Genomic DNA, 20986 nt, shown 5'->3' with positions numbered 1-20986 from the left:
TCATCCGTATGCAAAGAGCATGTTCTCCTTGTGAAACAACTGATTTGATGAAATATCTAAGATAAAGATAAAGATTCCAGGCAAATTACTGTGCAAAAATGTTTTTAGGTTTAGGTAGCCATCAAAATACACAATGGTGCATATATGTTACAACCCCTTGTATTTTTTCCACCATCTTGCAATGTGTTCCTTTGATATATACTGTAATGTCATCCGTATTCCTGCTGTTACTTACAACACAAACCAACAGCATTAACATAACTTCCAGAGCAATGTGACTTGCTTACATGAAGGTAACATGGCATTTGGACCCCAACCCCACTGAATACACTGAAGCAGCTTTTCAAATCAAGGGCAATATTTAATTGTCCAGGTGGTTTGTATTGTGCACCATGTGTGCGAGATTACCCGCTGGTTTGAAAAAAATAAAATAATGATTTGCACCATTTGTCATCTGATTTACTGCAGATTGGTCCTTGCTTTGGCACTTGGCACTTGCTTTTTGGCTGTCTGGTCTGGAATTCCATTATCAACTGGATTACAAACTATCCGATTGGTGCTTTTCAGGTCCCGCGAAGCCCCTCGAATGGACATTAAGCCGAGTGTGTCCCCGTCTGTTACCATTCGTTGGTGGACATTCAGGATTCTGCCGTGTCTTTCGCAAAGAGTAGATGATTGTCGCCGACACCCTGAACCAATTACAAATCCCTGTCTTTATGTGCATGGGCACAGCCACAGCCACACCTTCATAATGACACAACCAGGGAGTTGAATTTGTCAATGAATACACGTGGTGCATTCACTAATTTCCTTTGTTGTTTTTTCTCTCCTCACCCTTGTCTTCCACAGCACCATTCAATTGTCTGATGCACCCTGAGCTTGACCGAGGCCTATATAATTCTATATATCTCAAGGAAAAGAAATCGGTTCAGAGGAAAGGTAAGAAAGCAGAAGGGGAGGTTGGGGGCAGTGAAATAAGGGAGGATATTAATGACAGTGGGGTATCACACTCATACTAAAACCATACTGAGGATGCAGAGCCAAACATAAGAAAACACCAAGGTACCAAGATTGGGCCATGGTATCCCTTTGTGGTGAGGAACGAAGCAGGACCGGGAGGAGGAGTTCTAGAGTGAATACCAAGCAGTGGGTGGCAGAAGGAACAACAAATGCAGAGACGCCAACATCTCAACCCCTTGTCGAGTAAGAGGGCGAATGGGATTTCATTAATAACAGATGAATGAAGAAGTGTTATTTTTCTATTGAAAGTAATAATTTGGTTGAATTAAATATATAACTGGATGGGTACATAAATGCCTTGTGGCTGAAAGGACATGATTGTGCTGGGCTCTAGTTTATGTGCTCGTGTATGATCATGATGGGTGCTAGTGCTGGGAAAGAATTGTTAATTTTTATGAAGCAACAGCCATGAAAAAAAAAATTGTTTATATTGTTACATTTGTGGGGGTAGCAATGAAATACCTTAGTCAAGGTAGGATTGTATAGGGAAGTGTGCTCCGACTGTCGCGAAGAAGAAGAAACCTTCCTGTAATTAAGTCAGGCCCGGATGTCCGTGTAAGCGTTATGTGTCTCCATGGCAAGGGGTGGAGCTATGCTAATTAGTTAGGGTATAAGGGTAGATTCGCTGTGTGTAGTTTCCCCTTTGCTCTTATAAAACACGACACCACCAGCCATGCGATCAGGATCTGAAATGAATAACGCAGTTGCTGACAGGATCCGGACACCACTACTAACACCACCGAGCCAAGTATTCTCGATGGGCACCGGGTGTGGCCCTGAAGCCACGCCCCGAAGAACGATTGGTTGGAGCGATGTATTGGCGTGACACTATTGGTGAGAGTGGAATGTCATCATAGAACGTTCCAGCACAAGGAACAAAAAAGGCAGAGGACCACCATTTTCGCTCTCTTGGTCCTGGCTTTCATCCAGACACAGTCGCCGTTATACGCTCTCTTCTGGTTCCGACATTCATTACGAACACTCACGCTTATTATTCTCTTTCTCTTTCTCTTTCTCTTTCTCTTTCTCTTTCTTTCTCTTTCTCTTTCTCTCTCTCTCTCTCTCTCTCTCTCTCTCTCTCTCTCTCTCTCTCTCTCTCTCTCTCCTCATGGCGGTTGTGCTTGGTGCCGTGTGCACCTGAGAGGAACATCGGGGCTCGGTGCAGCCGAGCAGAAAGGTCGAGGAAGGATCGCAAGCCTGTTCACTTTGCGTCGGCGGCTGGCGGGGAACGCGACTTCGCACCCAGGCGTGGTTTCCCACGCAGAGACTCGGGGACCTGTTCGACGACCGCCGGGGTTCGAGGGCCATTTTACCTCGGAGGTAAAGCTCGGCCGGCCATCCATCACCGTGTGGTGTTCACTACAGGGTAGACACACGACAACTGGTGTCAGGAGTGTCGTTCTATGATTCACGTGATCACGTGTGGTTCACGTGATCCAACACAATAGATCTTACACTCAAACCGTCGATGATATGCTTGAAGTTTTCGCATCGATCTGTTAAGCGATTCTGAAGAGGAAGATTTTTTCTACCCCCGCTAATTCATCCCAGATCCACTTTTTTGAAATACCTACTTCTTTCCTGGAAGTCCTTGCAGTGTCCATGTGTTTTATACTTCTCCCATCCCCCTCCCCCTTCCCACGCTTCCTCCCCCCAAGCCCTCTCCCTCCCACAGATCTCCCGATGTCCCTGCTCTCAAATGTTGTGTTTGTGTGCTTCCCCCTCCTTCCCCATCTTGTCTACTGCTCCCCTTATTATATGCTTTATGTGTCTGTTTGATTTTTTTGTGTGATTAATGTTAGCTCTTTCATGAGCCTAGATCTTGTATACAAAAAAAAGAAGAAAAAAAAAAGAAGTTTTTATTTTCAATCCAATATGGTCACCAGACCACGTGACCAATGACATCATAAATTTTATTATTTACTCACATCGGGTCTCGATCAGATATATTAAGTTTCAGATTTTTCAGATAAAGATTTTGATTAAACTAATTATGGCTGGAACACTACTTCACCAATGTCATCATCATCCCACCTTTTAGAGGCCATTTTTCCCCGCAAAGCGGGGGTTGGCCTTTTTCGGGGACCGTGGTTGTTGTTGTTTTTCGGTCCCCTTTTTGAAGCAATGTTTTACGGCCGGATGCCCTTCCTGCCGCCAACCCTTTTTGTCGCCTTTTACGACAAACAGGGAATTACCAGTGAACTGGTACTCAATTAGCCGACCTCGGAAGGATGACAGGCTGAGTCAACCCCCCTGGCGTTAATTCAGCGATCGACCGGGATTCGAACCCAGGATCCTAGGATCCTAAGCCGGCACCCTAGCCGCTAGCCCAACACCAGGGTTGTCATCATCATCAATGTCATCATCATCATCACCCTATATAGCTCACCAGGAGTTTATGACAAGTCAAGTTTCAACTTTTTTTGTTGAGCGGTTTCGAAAAAAAAGTTGTCTGAATTTTTTTCCCTTTAATCCAATATAGCTGCCATACCATGTGGCCTATAATGTCAGTGATCTCGATATCATATCCTTCATTTGGAGTGCCTCCTATCTTTAAAGTTTTGCATCAATCGGACAAGTGGTTGCAGAGAAAAACAATTTACAAGCGAAAATAGACACAAATAAACACACAAACACACGCACAAATCATGATTTACACATACACATGCACGATTGTGGTTTAAACACGTATTATACATATTACAATGCCCTCGATATGTATTGGAACAGTGATGTCAATTTTGTTATTATTCCTATATACTCAAGAAATTTGGATTTGAGATCAAAATATGAACATGAGGCTAGAGTACAGAAGGTCAGCTTTATTTCTTGGTATTTCTATGCATATGTTTTACCTTTGTATAAAAATAGCACTTTTTATGTTCAATCCCCTCCATTTTAGGTACGCATAAGTTTTGGAACGGATTAACGAAAAGTAAATTAAAGTAGTATAATATACACAAAGAATTAAGTTAAGCACCCCCCCCCCCCCCGTTTTTTTACAACCTCGCACATTACAAGTTTGTTGTCGTCAAAACAGTGTAATATACCCATGATATTGCTATATTTTCTGGAGAAGTGATATTATGGTCACATAAAAACATAACAATCATGCCGTTTTCAATATTTTATTCTGAATAATTTAAGGTGAAATTTTTTGGGAATTTTAGGCATATTTTCACCTCAATTTAAGTATGGAGCTATAGGTCCATCACGGACAGTGTGGATGACGTTTATGTTTTCTAACGTACAGTCATTGTTCTGAGAAGACCTCTAGCGATCTTTGCGTCAATAACGTGTGTAGGACCCACGTGATCGGATCACTGACTCAACCCTACGTCTCATAGACCCTGTAAGCCGTCGTATGCGTTGCTGTGGCAGGTTGTTCCATTCCCGATGTAATGCACGTTCCAATTCATCCAGATTGGCTATTGGAGGGACCATCTTCGCAATTTGTCGTCCCAACATGTCCCAAACGTGCTCGAGGGGGTTCAGGTCAGGACTGTACGCAGGCCAGGGGATGGTTGTCACAGCACCTTGCTCCAGCAAGGCTCGGACGCGTCTCGCACGGTGAGGCCTGGCGTTGTCATCCATGAAGATGGGTCTGCTGGCGAGGGTGTGGTCATCGAAGTGCGGGATTACGGTGGTATTCAGGATTTCCTCGGCATATCGCTCTCCGTTGAGGTTACCTCGCACAGTTATCAGGTCCAACTTACAGTCATGGGAGAAGCATCCCCAGACCATAATCGAGCCACCACCAAAGGGTACCGTTGGTTGAATGTTTTTAGGTGCATACGCGGTGTTTTTGTGGCGCCACACCCGAACACGCCCATCTGTCACGTACAGCAAGAACCGGCTTTCATCCGACCAATGAACTCGCCTCCAAGACCGGATGTTCCATCCACGTCGCGCTAGGCACCATGCCAAACGCTCCCTCTGATGTCGTTCGAGTAGCCTTGGACGCTTGATCACTCGTCTTGACCTTAAACCGGCCGATTTCAGGCGGTTCCTCACGGTACGGTGACATAGCCTTCTGTTGGGCAGCCAGTTGTCCTTCAGGAAATGGCTCGAGGCGAAGGGATATCGTCGCACCAGTCTCAAAAGCGCTCTATCTTGGTGGACTGTTGTCACGCGAGGTCTTCCAGACCTTGGGCGGTCCTTCACCGCATCCGTTTCCTGGTGTTTCTGCACCAACCGACTGATCACCGAATGGTGGTAACCAAACGTTCGAGCTACAGCTTTTCTGGACTTTCCGGACTCGATCATGCCTATTATCCGCCATCGTTCTCCGTCCGACAACCGTCTACGAGCCACCATTACGAGAAAATGACCATGTAACCCCCACACGAGCTCAGGCGTGACTTGCAATAACCCGTGATGATAGTGCATTTACAGAAAATCACGACCACGTGGATGATAACACGTGCTGCACGAGCGATGGGCGTCACAGATGAGTGCACTCATCTGCATTTCATCAATGGATAATTGCTAATGTCATACCAATCATTATTTGATCTCACATACCTTAGAATATATGCCAATGTATACATATACCCAAAGAATATATATTAGGGGGTGCTTACCGTAATTCGTTGTGTAGGGGTGCTTAACTTAATTCTTTGTGTATAGTTAGTATTTGGTTGTAAATCACTTGCATACAATAACTACGTCGAGCCTGTGACCCATAGACATCACCAAACCCTTTGTATCTTCCTTTGAGATGCTTTGCCAATTCTTTACTGCAGCCATTTTCAGTTGTTGTTTGTTTTGGGGGTTTCTGACTTTATTCTCTTCTTCAGCAAGTGAAACACTTGCTTCATTGGATTTAAATCAGGAGATTGACTTGGCCTGTCTAAAACCTTCCACTTGGTTCCCCTGATGAACTCCTTGGTTGTGTTGGCAGTGTGTTTTGGGTCATCGTCTTGCACTAGCAAAGCCCGTGAGGGGTGTCAGTTTAGTCGCCGACAACTCGACCATGCGGCAGGTAGCACTGGGTTATATGTTACCAGTGACAGTACCAAAAGACTGACCTGACCAGTAGCCAAGATATTCTAGTTTTGTATTTTTAATTAACTTTCTGAAATTTGTAAAATTTGTTTTTCACCTGAAAGTTGCGGGTTACGATGTTCAAATAAAGGTGGAAAATTCTGATTCCAGGCTGTAAGGCAACAAAAGGTGAACATTTTGAAAGGGGGTGTAAACTTTCTGTGGGCACTGTATATAAACAAGTGTAAATTGTGTCACGTTCAAGAGCTGCAACAGAGCCACGCTCTTTATAGGAAAGAGAAGAAAAAAAACTCCCGTAAAAATGGAAGTATGAGATACAAAAGGAAGATGACACCATAAGAGAAAGCAATTCTCCATTGTTCCAGTGGCTGGGTGAAGTGGAGTGAGTTTGTTATCCCCAATCATGGAGCATTTTGGGTGCTTTGTCGCCATCCCCAATCTTAATTAGAAAAAACGCTCTGCTCACAAAGCCAGCTTGATTAAAACATGAGGAGAATATTGAAATGAATATCTATAATGCCACCCAAAAATAATCTTCAGAAACAAACGGTTGCTGAAAGCATTTTATCATGAATAATATAATACAAGGTCGAGGCTCATGGAAGAGCAGGAAGGCAGAGGGTAGAAAGGTAATAAACCTAATAGAAGGAGAAGTGGGTCAACAGTTTGGCACAAGCAGGGGGATGAACAAATAGGAACAGAGGAGACAGAGAGAGGGAATTGGGAGAGGTAAGGTTAATGGGGGGTATAAAAGATCACGAGGAGAGATAGCCGCACCATGTGCTTGAAGCCCTGGAGGGAAGATTGCGATTGAACAGTCTCAGGAAAGCTGTTCCACAAGTGTGAGAAGAGAGGAACAAAAGAGTGGAGGTGGGTGATCAGCCTGGATTTTGGGAGTATAACCAGGAAGGGGACAAACTTGACGGGAGAGCGTGGGCGTTAGGGTTTGGGTTAATAAATGTTGATGAAAATAATGATGACTAGAACGGTACACAACAGAGAGCATACCAGCGCCAGGCTGAACAGATTCGGGTGTGTATCCCACTCAAAGGCCGGATCTGGATTCGGACTTGAACCAAAATCGAATCGGCTTGTTCTTGTCACCTAACGAACTTGTCCACCAAGTTTAGACATAACTCGTCCATAACTTTTTGAGATATCATGTTATATATCGCTTTTCGCCCGATCTCTCAATGGTGAAGGATCACTTAAAAATTAAATAATTTTCGTATCCGAATCCATATTCAGATCTTCACCAACATCGAATCAATTCGTCCTTGTCACACACACAACATGTCCCCCAAGTTTCGTCCAAATCCGTCCACAACCTCTTGAGATATCCTGCGATGTATCGTTTTTAGCCCTCTCACTCAATGGTGAAATATCACTTAAAAATTTAAATAATTCTGGTATCCGAATCCATATTCAGATCTTCACCAACATCGAATCAATTCTTCCTTGTCACACACACAACATGTCCCCCAAATTTCGTCCAAATCCGTCCACAACCTCTTGAGATATCCTGCTATGTATCGATTTTAGCCCTCTCACTCAATGGTGAAATATCACTTAAAAATTTAAATAATTCTGGTATCCGAATCCATATTCAGATCTTCACCAACATCGAATCAATTCTTCCTTGTCACACACACAACATGTCCCCCAAATTTCGTCCAAATCCGTCCACAACCTCTTGAGATATCCTGCTATGTATCGATTTTAGCCCTCTCACTCAATGGTGAAATATCACTTAAAAATTTAAATAATTCTGGTATCCGAATCCATATTCAGATCTTCACCAACATCGAATCAATTCTTCCTTGTCACACACACAACATGTCCCCCAAATTTCGTCCAAATCCGTGCACAACCTCTTGAGATATCCCGCTTTGTATCGTTTTTAGCCCTCTCACTCAATGGTGAAATATCACTTAAGAATTTAAATAATTCTGGTATCCGAATCCATATTCAGATCTTCACCAACATCGAATCGATTATTCCCTATCACACACACAACATGTCCCCCAAATTTCGTCCAAATCCGTGCACAACCTCTTGAGATATCCCGCTTTGTATCGTTTTTAGCCCTCTCACTCAATGGTGAAATATCACTTAAGAATTTAAATAATTCTGGTATCCGAATCCATATTCAGATATTCACCAAAGTCGAATCGATTATTCCCTATCACACACACAACCGGTCCCCCAAGTTTCGTCCAAATCCGTCCACAACCTCTTGAGATATCCTGCTATGTATCGTTTTTGGCCCGATCTCCCAATGGTGAAGAATCACTTAAAAATTCTAGTAGCCGGATCCGAATCCGGATCTTCACCAAAATCTAATCATTTTGTCCTGGTCACATACACTACCTCTCTGCCAAATTTTGTCCGAATCCGTCCACAACTTTTTGAGATATCTTGTTCACAGACAGACAAACAAACAGACAGGGGTGAAAACACAACCTCCATCCACCTTTGGTGGCGGAGGTAAAAATGTGGACAATCTCTCAATGTGTGACAAGAATCTAAAACCATGAACTTTTCTGTACTTGTTACTCCAATCCCTCCTACTTCCAGGAAATTTCCAGTTTTGCCTCCTGAGAGTTTCCTTCTGCATCCATGTTGTCTACTCCATGCATCCTCTCCTGTCCCCCATTCAGATCCACACACCCACTGTTTGTCCGACTCCCTCATCTCGACCCTCTGTTCTGCTGTTGGTGTTTCCCCCCTCTCTCTGCTGATCCTTTAGTCCTGTTGCATCCTGATCCGTTCAGTGTACTAGCACCAGCTTGTCAACGAGCCTCGACTATGTATAGAAAAATAGGGGCAACACCTCTGGGCGCTCACTTGTTAGAATAAATCAGTATACTACACCAGCTAACTAGAACGCCACTCAGTAGAGCGCATACTCCCGCCGTGGGTTTAGACGTTTAGTTGGAATAATACGTTTTGTTTAACATCCCCTCTCCCCAAAACAATAAATGAAAAAGAAAGTAAGCCCTAACTGTCAGAGAATTTATTTTGATATATCTCGGAATTAGAGGAGAAAAACATCATTTAAGAATAAGGATAAAAGCTTTAATGCAGTAAAACAGGAAAAATCTTTCCCAAAAAAATTTCCCAAAAAAATTCCTGGATCCAGAATAATATCCTGGGCTTCACCAAAAATTAATCAATTCTTTCTTATCCCAAGGCCAATCATCCCACCAGGTTTCATCCAAATCCGTTCAGAACTTTTCTAGATATCTTGTTCACAAACACACGAACACACGAACATACGAACACACACACACATGGACGGACACGATCGAATGCATTACTCCCTAGCGGGAGTAATAAACCTGAAATTTACAGAGCCAGAACCAGAATTATTTATTTGGTCTGGGAAGCCCATGCGAGGTTTCTTCTTCTTCAGCCTCTCACAACCCTGGGTGAATATGTGATTTTTTTTTTAAAGTTGGAATTTTGCCAAATCTGTTTTATTCGTTTGTTAATATACCTCAGCCATTGACAAATCTGGAATTATAATTTTATTTGAGGCTCAAATTAACCTGGCACATTGTGTCAAACGATGCCTGCAAGTCTGTACATGTGATAAATAATTAATCGTCCACAGCCGAAGACTCTTCTTCTTCACGCAATAACAACTTCTAGCTTCCAGACCGTACATACAATGATCTTCAAATTTTGCACACTTGTTACGCTTCATGACTTCTACTACAGTATGAAGTTTCACGGCGATCAATGAAGTGGTTCAAGAGATAGAAATGTTTTTATTATTTGCGTTTAATTAACGATGTCTGCCACACCACGTGACCTATCGCAAGTTCCAAAAGGACATTTTAGTAGACTGATATGCTGAACAGATCTGTGAAGTTTCCCCTCGATTGGACCACAAATGAGGGAGGAGCTAGGTTTTAAATGTTTGTGCTTAAAAACGTCATAACTCTGAAACCATGTGATGCATGACGTCATGCTCGCTGACTTTTTTGTTCGTCATGGGTATGCGATTCTGCCTGCAAAGTTTGGCCTCGATCTGTTCAGGCGTTTTGGGGAAAATTGGATTTTAGTGTTTTTCACTCAAAACAATATGGCGGCCGAACCACGTGACATGTGACGTCATAATTACCATTCAATATTCTACAGACCGAGTCCCAGACCGAGTCCCTATGGTGAAAATTTGCTCTCAATCGCTCCAATTATTGCAGAGAAAATGTTTTTTAAAGGAAAACAAAAAAAAAATCCCAAAAAAAATTCCCGGATCCGGAATAATATCCTGAGCTTCACCAAAAACTAATCAATTCCTCCTTATCCCAAGGGCAATCATCCCACCAACTTTCATCCAAATCCGTTCAGAACTTTTCCAGATATCTTGTTCACACGCACGCACACACACACACACACACACACACACACACACACACACACACACACACACACACACACACACACACACACACACACACACACACGGACGGACACGATTGAATGCATTACTACCTGGCGGGAGTAATTAAAGGTATTTTAAACCAATTTCAATAGGTGCTAGAAGACAGGGCAGCATGTAGAATCATACCAACATAATCATAAGACTTTAAACAAACAAAAAAAAACTATTTTGGAGGACATACCCCTTCCCTCCCCCCCTATCCCCCTCTGTAGACTCCCTTAGACCCCGATTTTTATAATGCCGTGAACAAATGTTGGTACAGTACGGGTGGTGAAGGTTGTGATCAGGTTTCATTGAAATTGTGTGTGTAGTTTCAGAGAAGAAAGCAAATGCCTATTTTGGGGGGGGGGGGGGGGGGGGGGTGGGGGGGGAGGCATCAAACGTGGACCCACATTGACCCCCAATACACCCCTTAGACCTCGATTTTTTTTTTGATGCCGTGAACAAACTTTAGTCACAACATACCAAATATCCATTTGTGCCAAGTGTTGTCACAATCCATCAGCAGTTTCGCAGAATAAGTTTAAAGTGTTTACGGACTGATGGACGGACAGGTGGACAAGGTGCCATCCCAAAAGCTCCCCGGAACTATGTTCCAGGTGAGCTAAAAAAAAAATTTAAAAAAAGGAAAAAAATTAGAAATAACAAATCAAGATGCACGATTTAGAATCGAAGGCAATTAGTTGTTCTTAGCAGATGCAGACAGTCCTGTTCTTCGTTCAAAAATAAAAAGAAGTTGCCACTTTTTGTGCTCCAATTGGATCGAAGAAGTGCAGACAGTTTTTTGAGACATTTCTGCTCACCACTTTGTCATGAAGTCGGTGCAAGTGTTGAAGCGAGCAATTAAGAGACTTCGGCCACCAACTTTAATAAATTAGTTCATAGGAAGCTGTACGGGTCATTGGGTTCTCGATTGCTCGGGATTATCCCCTGAAAAGGCAAAAGCTTGTTGCCTAATGAAGACAAGATGAGAAGCCCTGGTTTCTAAAATAGACTTAGTCAGAAAAGTATGCTTATTAATGCTGAGTTCACCGCAAAGGTGAATAAAATCCAATAAATATGATATGGAAGTGAAATGCTTGTTGCGTGTACCATGTTTCAGTAATCCAAGACTGCAGAGGAGATTCACCACTCGGCTGGAAATCGTGTTTGCTGCAACCAAGGTGAGGCATGATGATCTGGTAGAACATCTTTAGCTTCTGGTTTAGTTTTCTTGGACACTTCAGAAAATATGTCTTCGAGAGTTGTTTTTTTCTGTCTTTCGGGATTCCTCACTAATTGTCCATCTTTTATGTTTTCGGGAATAAAAATTCCATTTTTCCTGAAAAATCTCCTCCTCTAGCATCCCTTGCCGCAAAATGAATGGTTGTGATGCAATGAGACTGGTCGATCATACTCCTGGTGTTTGCATTTTCAGCCTTTGCTCTCAGTCAAGGACTCCGTATCACTACACAAAGATGTAGACATCACCGACACCTGCTCACTGCCAGGTATGTCATCCAGCTGGTTGTTGAAAAAAACATGAACAAGGATACACGACAAATTTTGATGCAGGAAGAGGCCAATTGTCTCACCAAGCTTGTGCTACATCTACAGTGCCTTCAACATAGTATTCACACCCCTAGACCCTTTCACATTTTATTGTGTTACAGCCTGAATTTAAAATGGTTTAATTGAGATTTTCTTGTGATCTTTGATTTTGTGATTTAATTGAGATTACGGATCCACACAAAATACCCCATAATCTTAAAGTGGAAATCTTTTTTTAGAATTTAATGATTTTTTTTTTTTTTTTTAAATTTTAATTAAAAATGAAAAGCTGAAATGTGTTGAGTCAATAGGTATTCAACCCCTTTGCTATGACACCAAATTGAGCTCAAGTGCATCCAATTTCCTTTGATCATCCTTCAGATGTCTACAACTTGATTGGAGTCCACTTGCCACCAATTCAATGGACTGGTCATGATTTAGAAAGAAACACACCTTTCTATACAAGACCCACAGTTGACAACGCATATCAGTGCAGGCACATTACCATGAAGTCGAAGGAACTGTCTGTAGAACTCCGAGATAGAATTGTGAGGAGGCATAGATCTGGGGAAGGGTACTAAACAATTTCTAGAATGTTGAAATTTCCCAAGAGCACAGTGAGCTCCATCGTTAGGAAACGGAAAGAATATGGAAATACCCAGTCTCTTCCAAGAGCTGGCCATCTGACCAAACTGGGCAACTGGGCAAGAAGGACCTTGGTCAGAGAGGTGACCAATAACCCAATGACCACTCTGACAGAACTACAGAGTTCCTTGGCTAAGATGGAAGAACTTGCCGGAAGGTAACAGTCTCTGCAGCACTTCACAAATCTCGGCTTTATGGGAGAATGGTGAGACGGAAGACACTCCTAAGAAAAAAGGCACATGACAGCATGCCTGGAGTTGAAAAAAGGCACGTGAAAGACACAGAGCATGAGGCAAAAGGTTCTGTGGTCTGATGAGAATGCAAAGCAAAGTCTGGCAGAAACTGAGCACAGCTCATCACCCATCTAACACCATCCCAACCGTGAAGCATGGTGGCGGCAACGTCATGCTATGGGGATGCTTTTCAGCGGCAGGGACTGAGAGACTTGTAAGGATTGATGGAACAATGAATGGAGCCAAATACAGGCAAATCATTGAGAAGAACCTGCTTCAGAGTGCAAAAGACCTTAGACTGCAGTGAAGATTTGCATTCCAACAGGACAATGACCCCAAACATACAGGCAAAGCAACACTGGAATGGCTTCAGACAGTCAAAGCCCAGACTTGAATCCCATTGAGAATTTGTGGAACGACCAAGATTGCTGTTCATCAATGCTTCCCATCCAACTTGACAGAGCTTGAGCAAATCTGCAAGATAGAATGGGAGAAACTCCCCAAATCCAGATGTGCAAAGCTGATACAGACATACCCAAGAAGACTCAAAGCTGTAATTGATGCCAAAGGAGCTTCTTTGAAGTAATGACACAGGGCGTTAAAAATTTATTTAAATTAGATATTTCTCGATTTCATTTTTAATTATTTTGTAAAAATTCCACAGAAAAAAAATCCACTTTGACATTATGGGGTATTATGTGTGGATCAGTTACAAAAATCTCAATTTAATCCATTTTAAATCCAGGCTGTAACACAACAAAATGTGGAAACATCAAGGGGTGTCAATACTTACTGAAGGCACTGTATACTATATCAATTCGATATATCAGTTTGTCAACTTAAATTCACTGGGGTGTGGAGAGGAGGGGGAGACGATGAGTCAGGATCATTGGCAGGCACAGACATCATCAGGGTGAAATGAAACCGGTCCTTTCATCCCGGTGAAATGAAACTTCTAAAATAGTTTTCGTTGGCTGGGGCCCATTACGGTAATCGGGCGAGGGATGACCAAACCAAAAACAGCACATTAATAATAATAATAATAATAATAAATCGTTATTGTCCCATATTCAGGGAAATTATTCTTTTAATATCCTGGGCATGTGAAAGACTCTGATCAGGGAAATATGAGGGAAATATCCCATATTCTAACCTTTTGACGAGACACGATCACAGACATCACAATGACAACACAAGTATCTAATCACCGCTCCATACCTCAGCTACATTTCATTCCTGCCAAATCCATGTAACCCGAGTATGTCCAATGCATGTTGGCACCTACTTAACTCAAATTTAAACCTTTCTTTTGCCACTATTTCCATGTTTAAACTTTCTGCTGCCACTATCTTTTGAGTGACCCATACGTATTACCGTTCTCATTCTCCTTCCACAAGATCCCATCTCTGAGTGAAAGACCCCTACTTATTACCATTCTCCTTCCACTAGACTAGACCCCATCTCTGATTGAAAAATCCCTACTTATTACCATTCTCCTTCCACTAGACTAGACCCATCTCTGAGTGAAAGACCCCTACTTATTACCATTCTCCTTCCACTAGACTAGACCCATCTCTGAGTGAAAGACCCCTACTTATTACCATTCTCCTTCCACTAGACTAGACCCATCTCTGAGTGAAAGACCCCTACTTATTAACGTTCTCCTTCCACTAGACTAGACCCCATCTCTGAGTGAACGATCTCTACTTATTACCATTCTCCTTTCACTAGACTAGACCCCATCATCTCTGAGTGAAAGACCCCTACTTATTACCATTCTCCTTCCACTAGACTAGACCCCATCATCTCTGAGTGAACTATCCCTACTTATTACCATTCTCCTTCCACTAGACTAGACCCGATCATCTCTGAGTGAAAGACCCCTACTTATTACCATTCTCCTTCCACTAGACTAGACCCCATCATCTCTGAGTGAACGATCCCTACTTATTACCATTCTCCTTCCACTAGACTAGACCGGATCATCTCTGATTGAAAAATCCCTACTTATTACCATTCTCCTTCCACTAGACTAGACCCATCTCTGAGTGAAAGACCCCTACTTATTACCATTCTCCTTCCACTAGACTAGACCCATCTCTGAGTGAAAGACCCCTACTTATTACCATTCTCCTTCCACTAGACTAGACCCATCTCTGAGTGAAAGACCCCCACTTATTAACGTTCTCATTCTCCTTCCACTAGACTAGACCCAATCTCTGAGTGAACGACCCCCACTTATTAACGTTCTCATTCTCCTTCCACTAGACTAGACCCAATCTCTGAGTGAACGACCGCCACTTATTAACGTTCTCATTCTCCTTCCACTAGACGAGACCCAATCTCTGAGTGAACGACCCCCACTTATTAACGTTCTCATTCTCCTTCCACTAGACTAGACCCCATCTCTGAGTGAAAGACCCCTACTTATTACCATTCTCCTTCCATTGTTGTAGTCAGCCATTATTAGGATTCCATTAAAATGTTCCTAGTTGGCCATCCCAAAATTACAGCATGCTAATTTTGATAAGTTAGATTGCATAAAAGTAGTTCATGTTTTCTGGATGTGTGACTCTCCATGCCGATTACGTTTTATTTCTCTGGCAGAAAACCTAAGGACACTTCGAAAACTGGCAGAGTGTCGGCAAAGCAAATTGGCAAACATTACGTCACAAATGCCAGTCACTGCAACTGCAAAGGCAACAGCGTTTGCCTGTGAAAACCGTGCGAGTGCATACAACACGCCAAATACTCCCACTGGCAACAAGAGCCTTACATTTGCGAGCAGGATAACGGGTGCTTTGCCTTCACCTGCATTTCATCGGAAGAATGAAAACCTTGACAGAGAGCCCGAAAAGAACTATCTTCCCGAAAGAAAAGAACCCGAAAGAACAAGCAGCAAAAGACAGACAGTTTATCAGAAGAATGTGCAGCCCATCAATACGGCCACACAATATAGCAGTAGGTCAAGTGTCCTGTCAACAAGTGAGCTGGATGTGACATCCAGTCAGAAAGAGCTTGGACCAGAAATGAACTCAAAACCTGCTGGAGGACTTTCCAACGAAACAGGTGAGAGGCCGAAGAGCCCCCAAAACAGGTTCATAAAAAGGTTTAGACCTGAATATCAAAATCTCCTTCCAGGAGCATATCTTGGTCGCCAAAGACAACAATGGCAAAAGACTGATAAAGACCAAAGCTCAGGAATGAGGAGTTTTTTGTCACAGTCCTTTTACTTATTGAAATCAACCACATTGGGATTTGACATTAGGAGGAGCAAAAAGACACAGAAAGAGGAAGTTGTTTCACAGGAAAGTAAAGAAAATATTGGAATTTATGTGTTGCCAAATGAAGCAAAAACAGCACAAGCCATTGAGCTTCCCACATCACAATCGGCAATCAAAAAGCCTGTGTCAAATGTGAACTCAAATGACGAACACATCCCACCATTTTCTCTCTACAAAAGATCAATAGGAAGCGACACACCCAACAGCAATACTGGAAGAGAATTGCAAGCAGAACAACTGCCTCCATCATCTCATTGTCCGGCAATTAAGGTTTTTGGCACCAGCCCCGATAACAAAGTCAGCCCAACAATTTTTAAGCCAAGAAGAAAAATCTCCAGTAGTGATTCAACACGGGAATACCCTCTGCATACAGGTTTGACCATTTTCAATGCACAGCCATTTTCCAACAATGTGTACAAGCCATGTGGTTCCCCGGTACATAAACCAGGAAGTCCAAAATACAAGGTCAACGATGGCTCCCCGGTACAAACACCAGGAAGTCCAAACTACAAGGTCTACGGTAGCTCCCCGGTACAAAAACCATTGGGTGCAAACTACATGAGGTTCAGCAGCTCCCCGGTACAAAAACCGGTGAGTCCAAACTACACGGGGATCGGCGGCTCCCCGGGACAAAGACCAGTGAGTCCAAACTACACTGGGGATGGCAATTCCCCGGTACAAAGAACGGGAAGTCCAAACTACACGGGTTTCGGCAGCTCCCCGGTACAAAAACCGGTGAGTCCAAACTACACGGGGTTCGGCGGCTCCCCGGGACAAAGACCAGCGAGTCCAAACTACACTGGGGACGGAAATTCCCCGGTACAAAGAACGGGAAGTCCAAACTACACGGGGTTCGGCAGCTCCCCGGTACAAAAACCGGTGAGTCCAAACTACACTGTATTCGGCAGTACCCCAGTACAAAGAACAGGGAGTCCAAACTACACAGGGTACAGCGGTTCCCCAGTACAAAAGCTGGGAAGCCCAAACTGCATGGGGTACAGCAGTTCCCCAGTCCAAAAACCAGGAAGTCCAAACTACACGGGCTCCCCGGTACAAAAACCGGCGAGTCCAAACGACATAGCGTTCAATACATCCTGTTTCCAGCTATATGAACATCACTCCGACGAAACATCCACTCGGTTGAACTCACTCCCTGCCAAAGTCAGCCAGGAGTCAGTGGCCTACATGTCAATATTTGAGGAATCTAACCGACATTCATGGCATGGATCGCGACCAAGAGAAGACACAAAATTGCATCCAAATACGATGTGTAACACTAAAATCCAGGAATGGCTGGGTTCCAGTTGCAATAATGGCTCACAGACAAGACAAAATAAAGATGTGACTTACGATCCGCTGAAGACAAAAATTGCAACAGACAGAGGTGAAGGCAGAAGTACCCAGGGCCCATGTGCAATGCAATTACCAAATAGGTTGCACACCCCTCTGCCATCTGTTCGGCCATTCCCAAAGTTTCAACGGAGCAGCACTATGCCACAAAAGCGTGGACAACTGCTGGTTTCTTACCCCACTTACAGCACACTGGCCAGCTCTCAGGCTTACAGGGAGATGTCTCTGTACAAGGAACCTCTTATTGACATCAGTTCTGGTAACAAAACAGAATCACGATGGAGCAAACGAGATGCAATGGCCCGGTGCAAATCTATGAATGCTCTTCTTGAACCGGGGAACGATTCCACCATCAGTAATGCAGTTGTCGAGCAGGACAGAGTGAAGAAACGAACTCATGATGGTCGAGACCTTTCACTGGAGAGGAAAAGTACAAGTCATTTCTTCATAGATCAGGTATATCGTATAAGTCCTCCCGGTGGCTATTCTTCAAAGCTCCGTTCTTATTCAGGGTCCGTACCTCATTGTACGTCTCCTTCTCTGGCAGATAGTCCAGGTACAAAACTTTCACCGGTTGCTAATGACGCACGACGCTCTAGTGCAGATTTTCTGGCCAAAGGGAGGATCTCTCCATTTGCAAGTGGGCAGTTGGGCTGCCAGGCTCGATGCCAACCTTTTGGCCTGGCGATTGATCCGTGTGCACACCTTTCTAATCATTCACCTCATGTTACCTCACCCAGTCTTACAGACTGGGTTAGCATGGTGGGTGCGGACGATGTGTTTTATGACAGAGAAGACAGTGATGGAGATTCAAACACAACTCTGTCTGATGAGTATTACCTGCACGAGAATGTTCAGCCGGCTCACAGAAAGCGAAGAGTGCAGCGACAATCTGCTATAATTGAGACAGCGGTTTAATCAGTGTCTATTGCTCAAAGGATTGTGACACAGCATTGGTGCCAGGCAGACATATTGGGTTGGGCAAGGGAAATATATATATAAATTAAATACCACCGTGCACCCCTCTCCCCACACCAACTCAGTGTCCCAATGAAACTGTTATACTGTTGCATTTGTCACAACTACATCACCCAAAGAGAGATGTGGTTACAGTACAGGCACATCACCACTTTAGAAAATGAATTAAAATGTATCAGGCATAAAATACCACAACATTGCTTCAACTTAAAGAAAAGGTCAGCACACATAGGCATACTCTTTGTGAAGTTCTGTGGGAAAACATTTAACAACGTTGTAGGATTTTTGTGGTACACCCTATTGAATGCCAGTGAACACTTGCGGAATCAAAAACGGTATTATAGAGCTCCGTTTGTGTGTTTGTCTGGCTATGAAAAGTCTGTTAAAATCCCAAGTTCACCATAAGAATGTCCTCGTCTTTAAGGGAATATATTTACAGAGCTCCTCCCAAGAACCTTATTCCAGAGGGAAAAGACATCGCTAACTCAACATGCACAACTTCTGATATCATAAAGGTTCACTTTACATATCCAGAGCAAAAGGAACAGATGGGGATGTTGTTGACTCATTTATTGTACGTATTCTAATAAGGACTTGGCTCAACACCAACATGAAAGTTTTCATTGCTGCTCTACGCTCAGTTTTTATATTTTCAGCAAAAATTCCTTTCTTGGGTGTGGGAGGGTGCCTTTTCTGCTTAAAAACTCCAGCCTTTCCAAATCACACAAGGGGTTGCAACTTCAGTTAACTCAATAGAATTCCAAACTTGTCATCCTATTCATGAGCACTGTTGGCACAGATGACGAGTTACGGGTATTGTACAGCCAATTCCACTTTCAACATCTTGTATGCAATTGCCAGGTTTGTTGCATTGTTTTATAGGCAAATAAAGGTTTCACGGGTATCATTGTGTCTATACTTGCCATTTCTAATAAGTACAGATTCAGTGCTCCACCGCAGGAAGGGAGGTAGCCTGGTGGATGAAATGGTGAGGTCATGGATTCAGGGTAGGCTGCAGGACACAACGCGTACAACTTTAAGATTTCTTAAGCCTCAGCTATTAAAGAGTCAGATGCTTTTTGTTTTCTGCAGCCGGTTTGTTCAAGGGGTAAGGCGTAAATATATTCCTTCACAATTATTTGTTTGTACTCGAGTTGCTCAAGTCAAAGCTCTCAGACTATTGAGAAAGCACAAAACACTCCCACCCTAACAGCACCAGTGCTTAATTGCACAATACAGTAAACTAGAACAGCACTCGGTAGAGCGCAAAGTCCGCCCAACTGAACAGTTTATGGTTTGTATCTGGATCTGGATCTGAACCAAAGTCTAATAGGCTTATTCTTGCCACCTCACCAAGTTTTGTCATAACCTGTCCATAACTTTTTGAGATATCGTGCTGTATGTCGTTTTTGCTCCTGTCTCTCAATTGTAAAGAATAACTTTTAAAATTCTATCCAGACCCAGATCTACACCAAAATCGAATCGATTCGTCCTTGTCGCACACCCAACCTGTGCACCAAGTTTCTACCGAATCCATCCATAACCTAAATCCATCCATAACCTAAATCCATCCATAAACTCCCTCCCAAGCCCTCTGCCTCCCACAGACCTCCCGATGTCCCTGCTCTCCATCTTGTTCTCCCGCTCCCTTTAACATATGTTTTATGTGTCAGTTTGTCTTTTTTGTGATCAATGTTAGCTCTTACACGAGCCTCGACCTTGTATACACACAAAAAAAAAACCTTTTGAGATATCTGTTTTACTGTGCACCTTTGGTAGCGGAGGTAACAAGTACCATTTAGAGGGGACATAGACTCAGTATTTTATTTCCTCTCAATACCAGATGAGACGATCACCTAGAAGGAACAACCAAACCTGGTCAGCCACGAGGTTGAAAAAACATCCATCTTCAAAAAACTTAATTACTAGGAAAGGCTTTCCAGATTCAGTGACACTCTCTTATTGGAATGCGGAAGATGGAGAAAATTATCCATGTCAGATGGCAAAGCAGAAACTGGTTAAAGAAGAAATAAGAAATGACCCCATGAAGGGATTTCCACAAACAAGAGAAAAGACTAACAATCAACCTGTATTTTAGCCAGAAGGTTGATAACTGAAGAATGCTACCATTGTGGAATTGCCAGAGAGGGTTGGAAAGCTGAGAGAACAGAGGGAGCAAGAACGAAAGAGAGACGGTAAAAATCAGAGGCCTCCCTGTCTGCCTCCCATATTTTTCTACAAACATTTCAACATAGAGATCAATTCACAACCATGATCTTTTCTATCCCCATTAACCCTCCGCAAGTCCACCTATTTCCAAGTTTCCAGTTTTTCCTTCCACTTCTGTGATTGAGAGTGTTACATGGAAGAGAGGGGGGAGGTGGAGGGGTCCATAGCTAGACTGTGATCAGTGTAATGTGGTCCATGTGTTTTGAGAAGGCTAGATTGCCATGTAACAGGGACCTGTCAGAGTAAGTCGCCTTGTTACA

At 43.2% G+C, this 20986-nt stretch overlaps 1 protein-coding gene across 4 annotated transcripts in view; it reads left to right on the top strand.

Moving 5' to 3' along the window:
- Window positions 1-19401, top strand: part of LOC137439774 (uncharacterized) — a 66784-nt gene extending 47383 nt beyond the window's left edge. For 2 of the 4 annotated variants that reach the window (XM_068135863.2, XM_068135864.2), the window contains exons 2-6: window positions 850-939; window positions 1039-1203; window positions 11580-11640; window positions 11895-11967; window positions 15493-19401. In XM_068135863.2, coding sequence (XP_067991964.2) covers window positions 1079-1203; window positions 11580-11640; window positions 11895-11967; window positions 15493-18437 — 3204 coding nt within the window. In that variant the 5' untranslated portion in view covers window positions 850-939; window positions 1039-1078 and the 3' untranslated portion in view covers window positions 18438-19401. Of the gene's footprint in view, window positions 1-849; window positions 940-1031; window positions 1204-11579; window positions 11641-11894; window positions 11968-15492 lie in introns of all 4 variants that reach the window. The other 2 variants (XM_068135860.2, XM_068135859.2) reach the window with 1 other exon arrangement.
- The last annotated feature ends 1585 nt before the right edge of the window (window positions 19402-20986 follow it).

The sequence above is a fragment of the Myxine glutinosa genome, chromosome 14 (genome assembly GCF_964187855.1).
Source record: "Myxine glutinosa chromosome 14, kmMyxGlut1.1, whole genome shotgun sequence".
Lineage (NCBI taxonomy): Eukaryota > Metazoa > Chordata > Myxini > Myxiniformes > Myxinidae > Myxine > Myxine glutinosa.
This window is presented reverse-complemented; position numbering and strand designations above follow the sequence as displayed.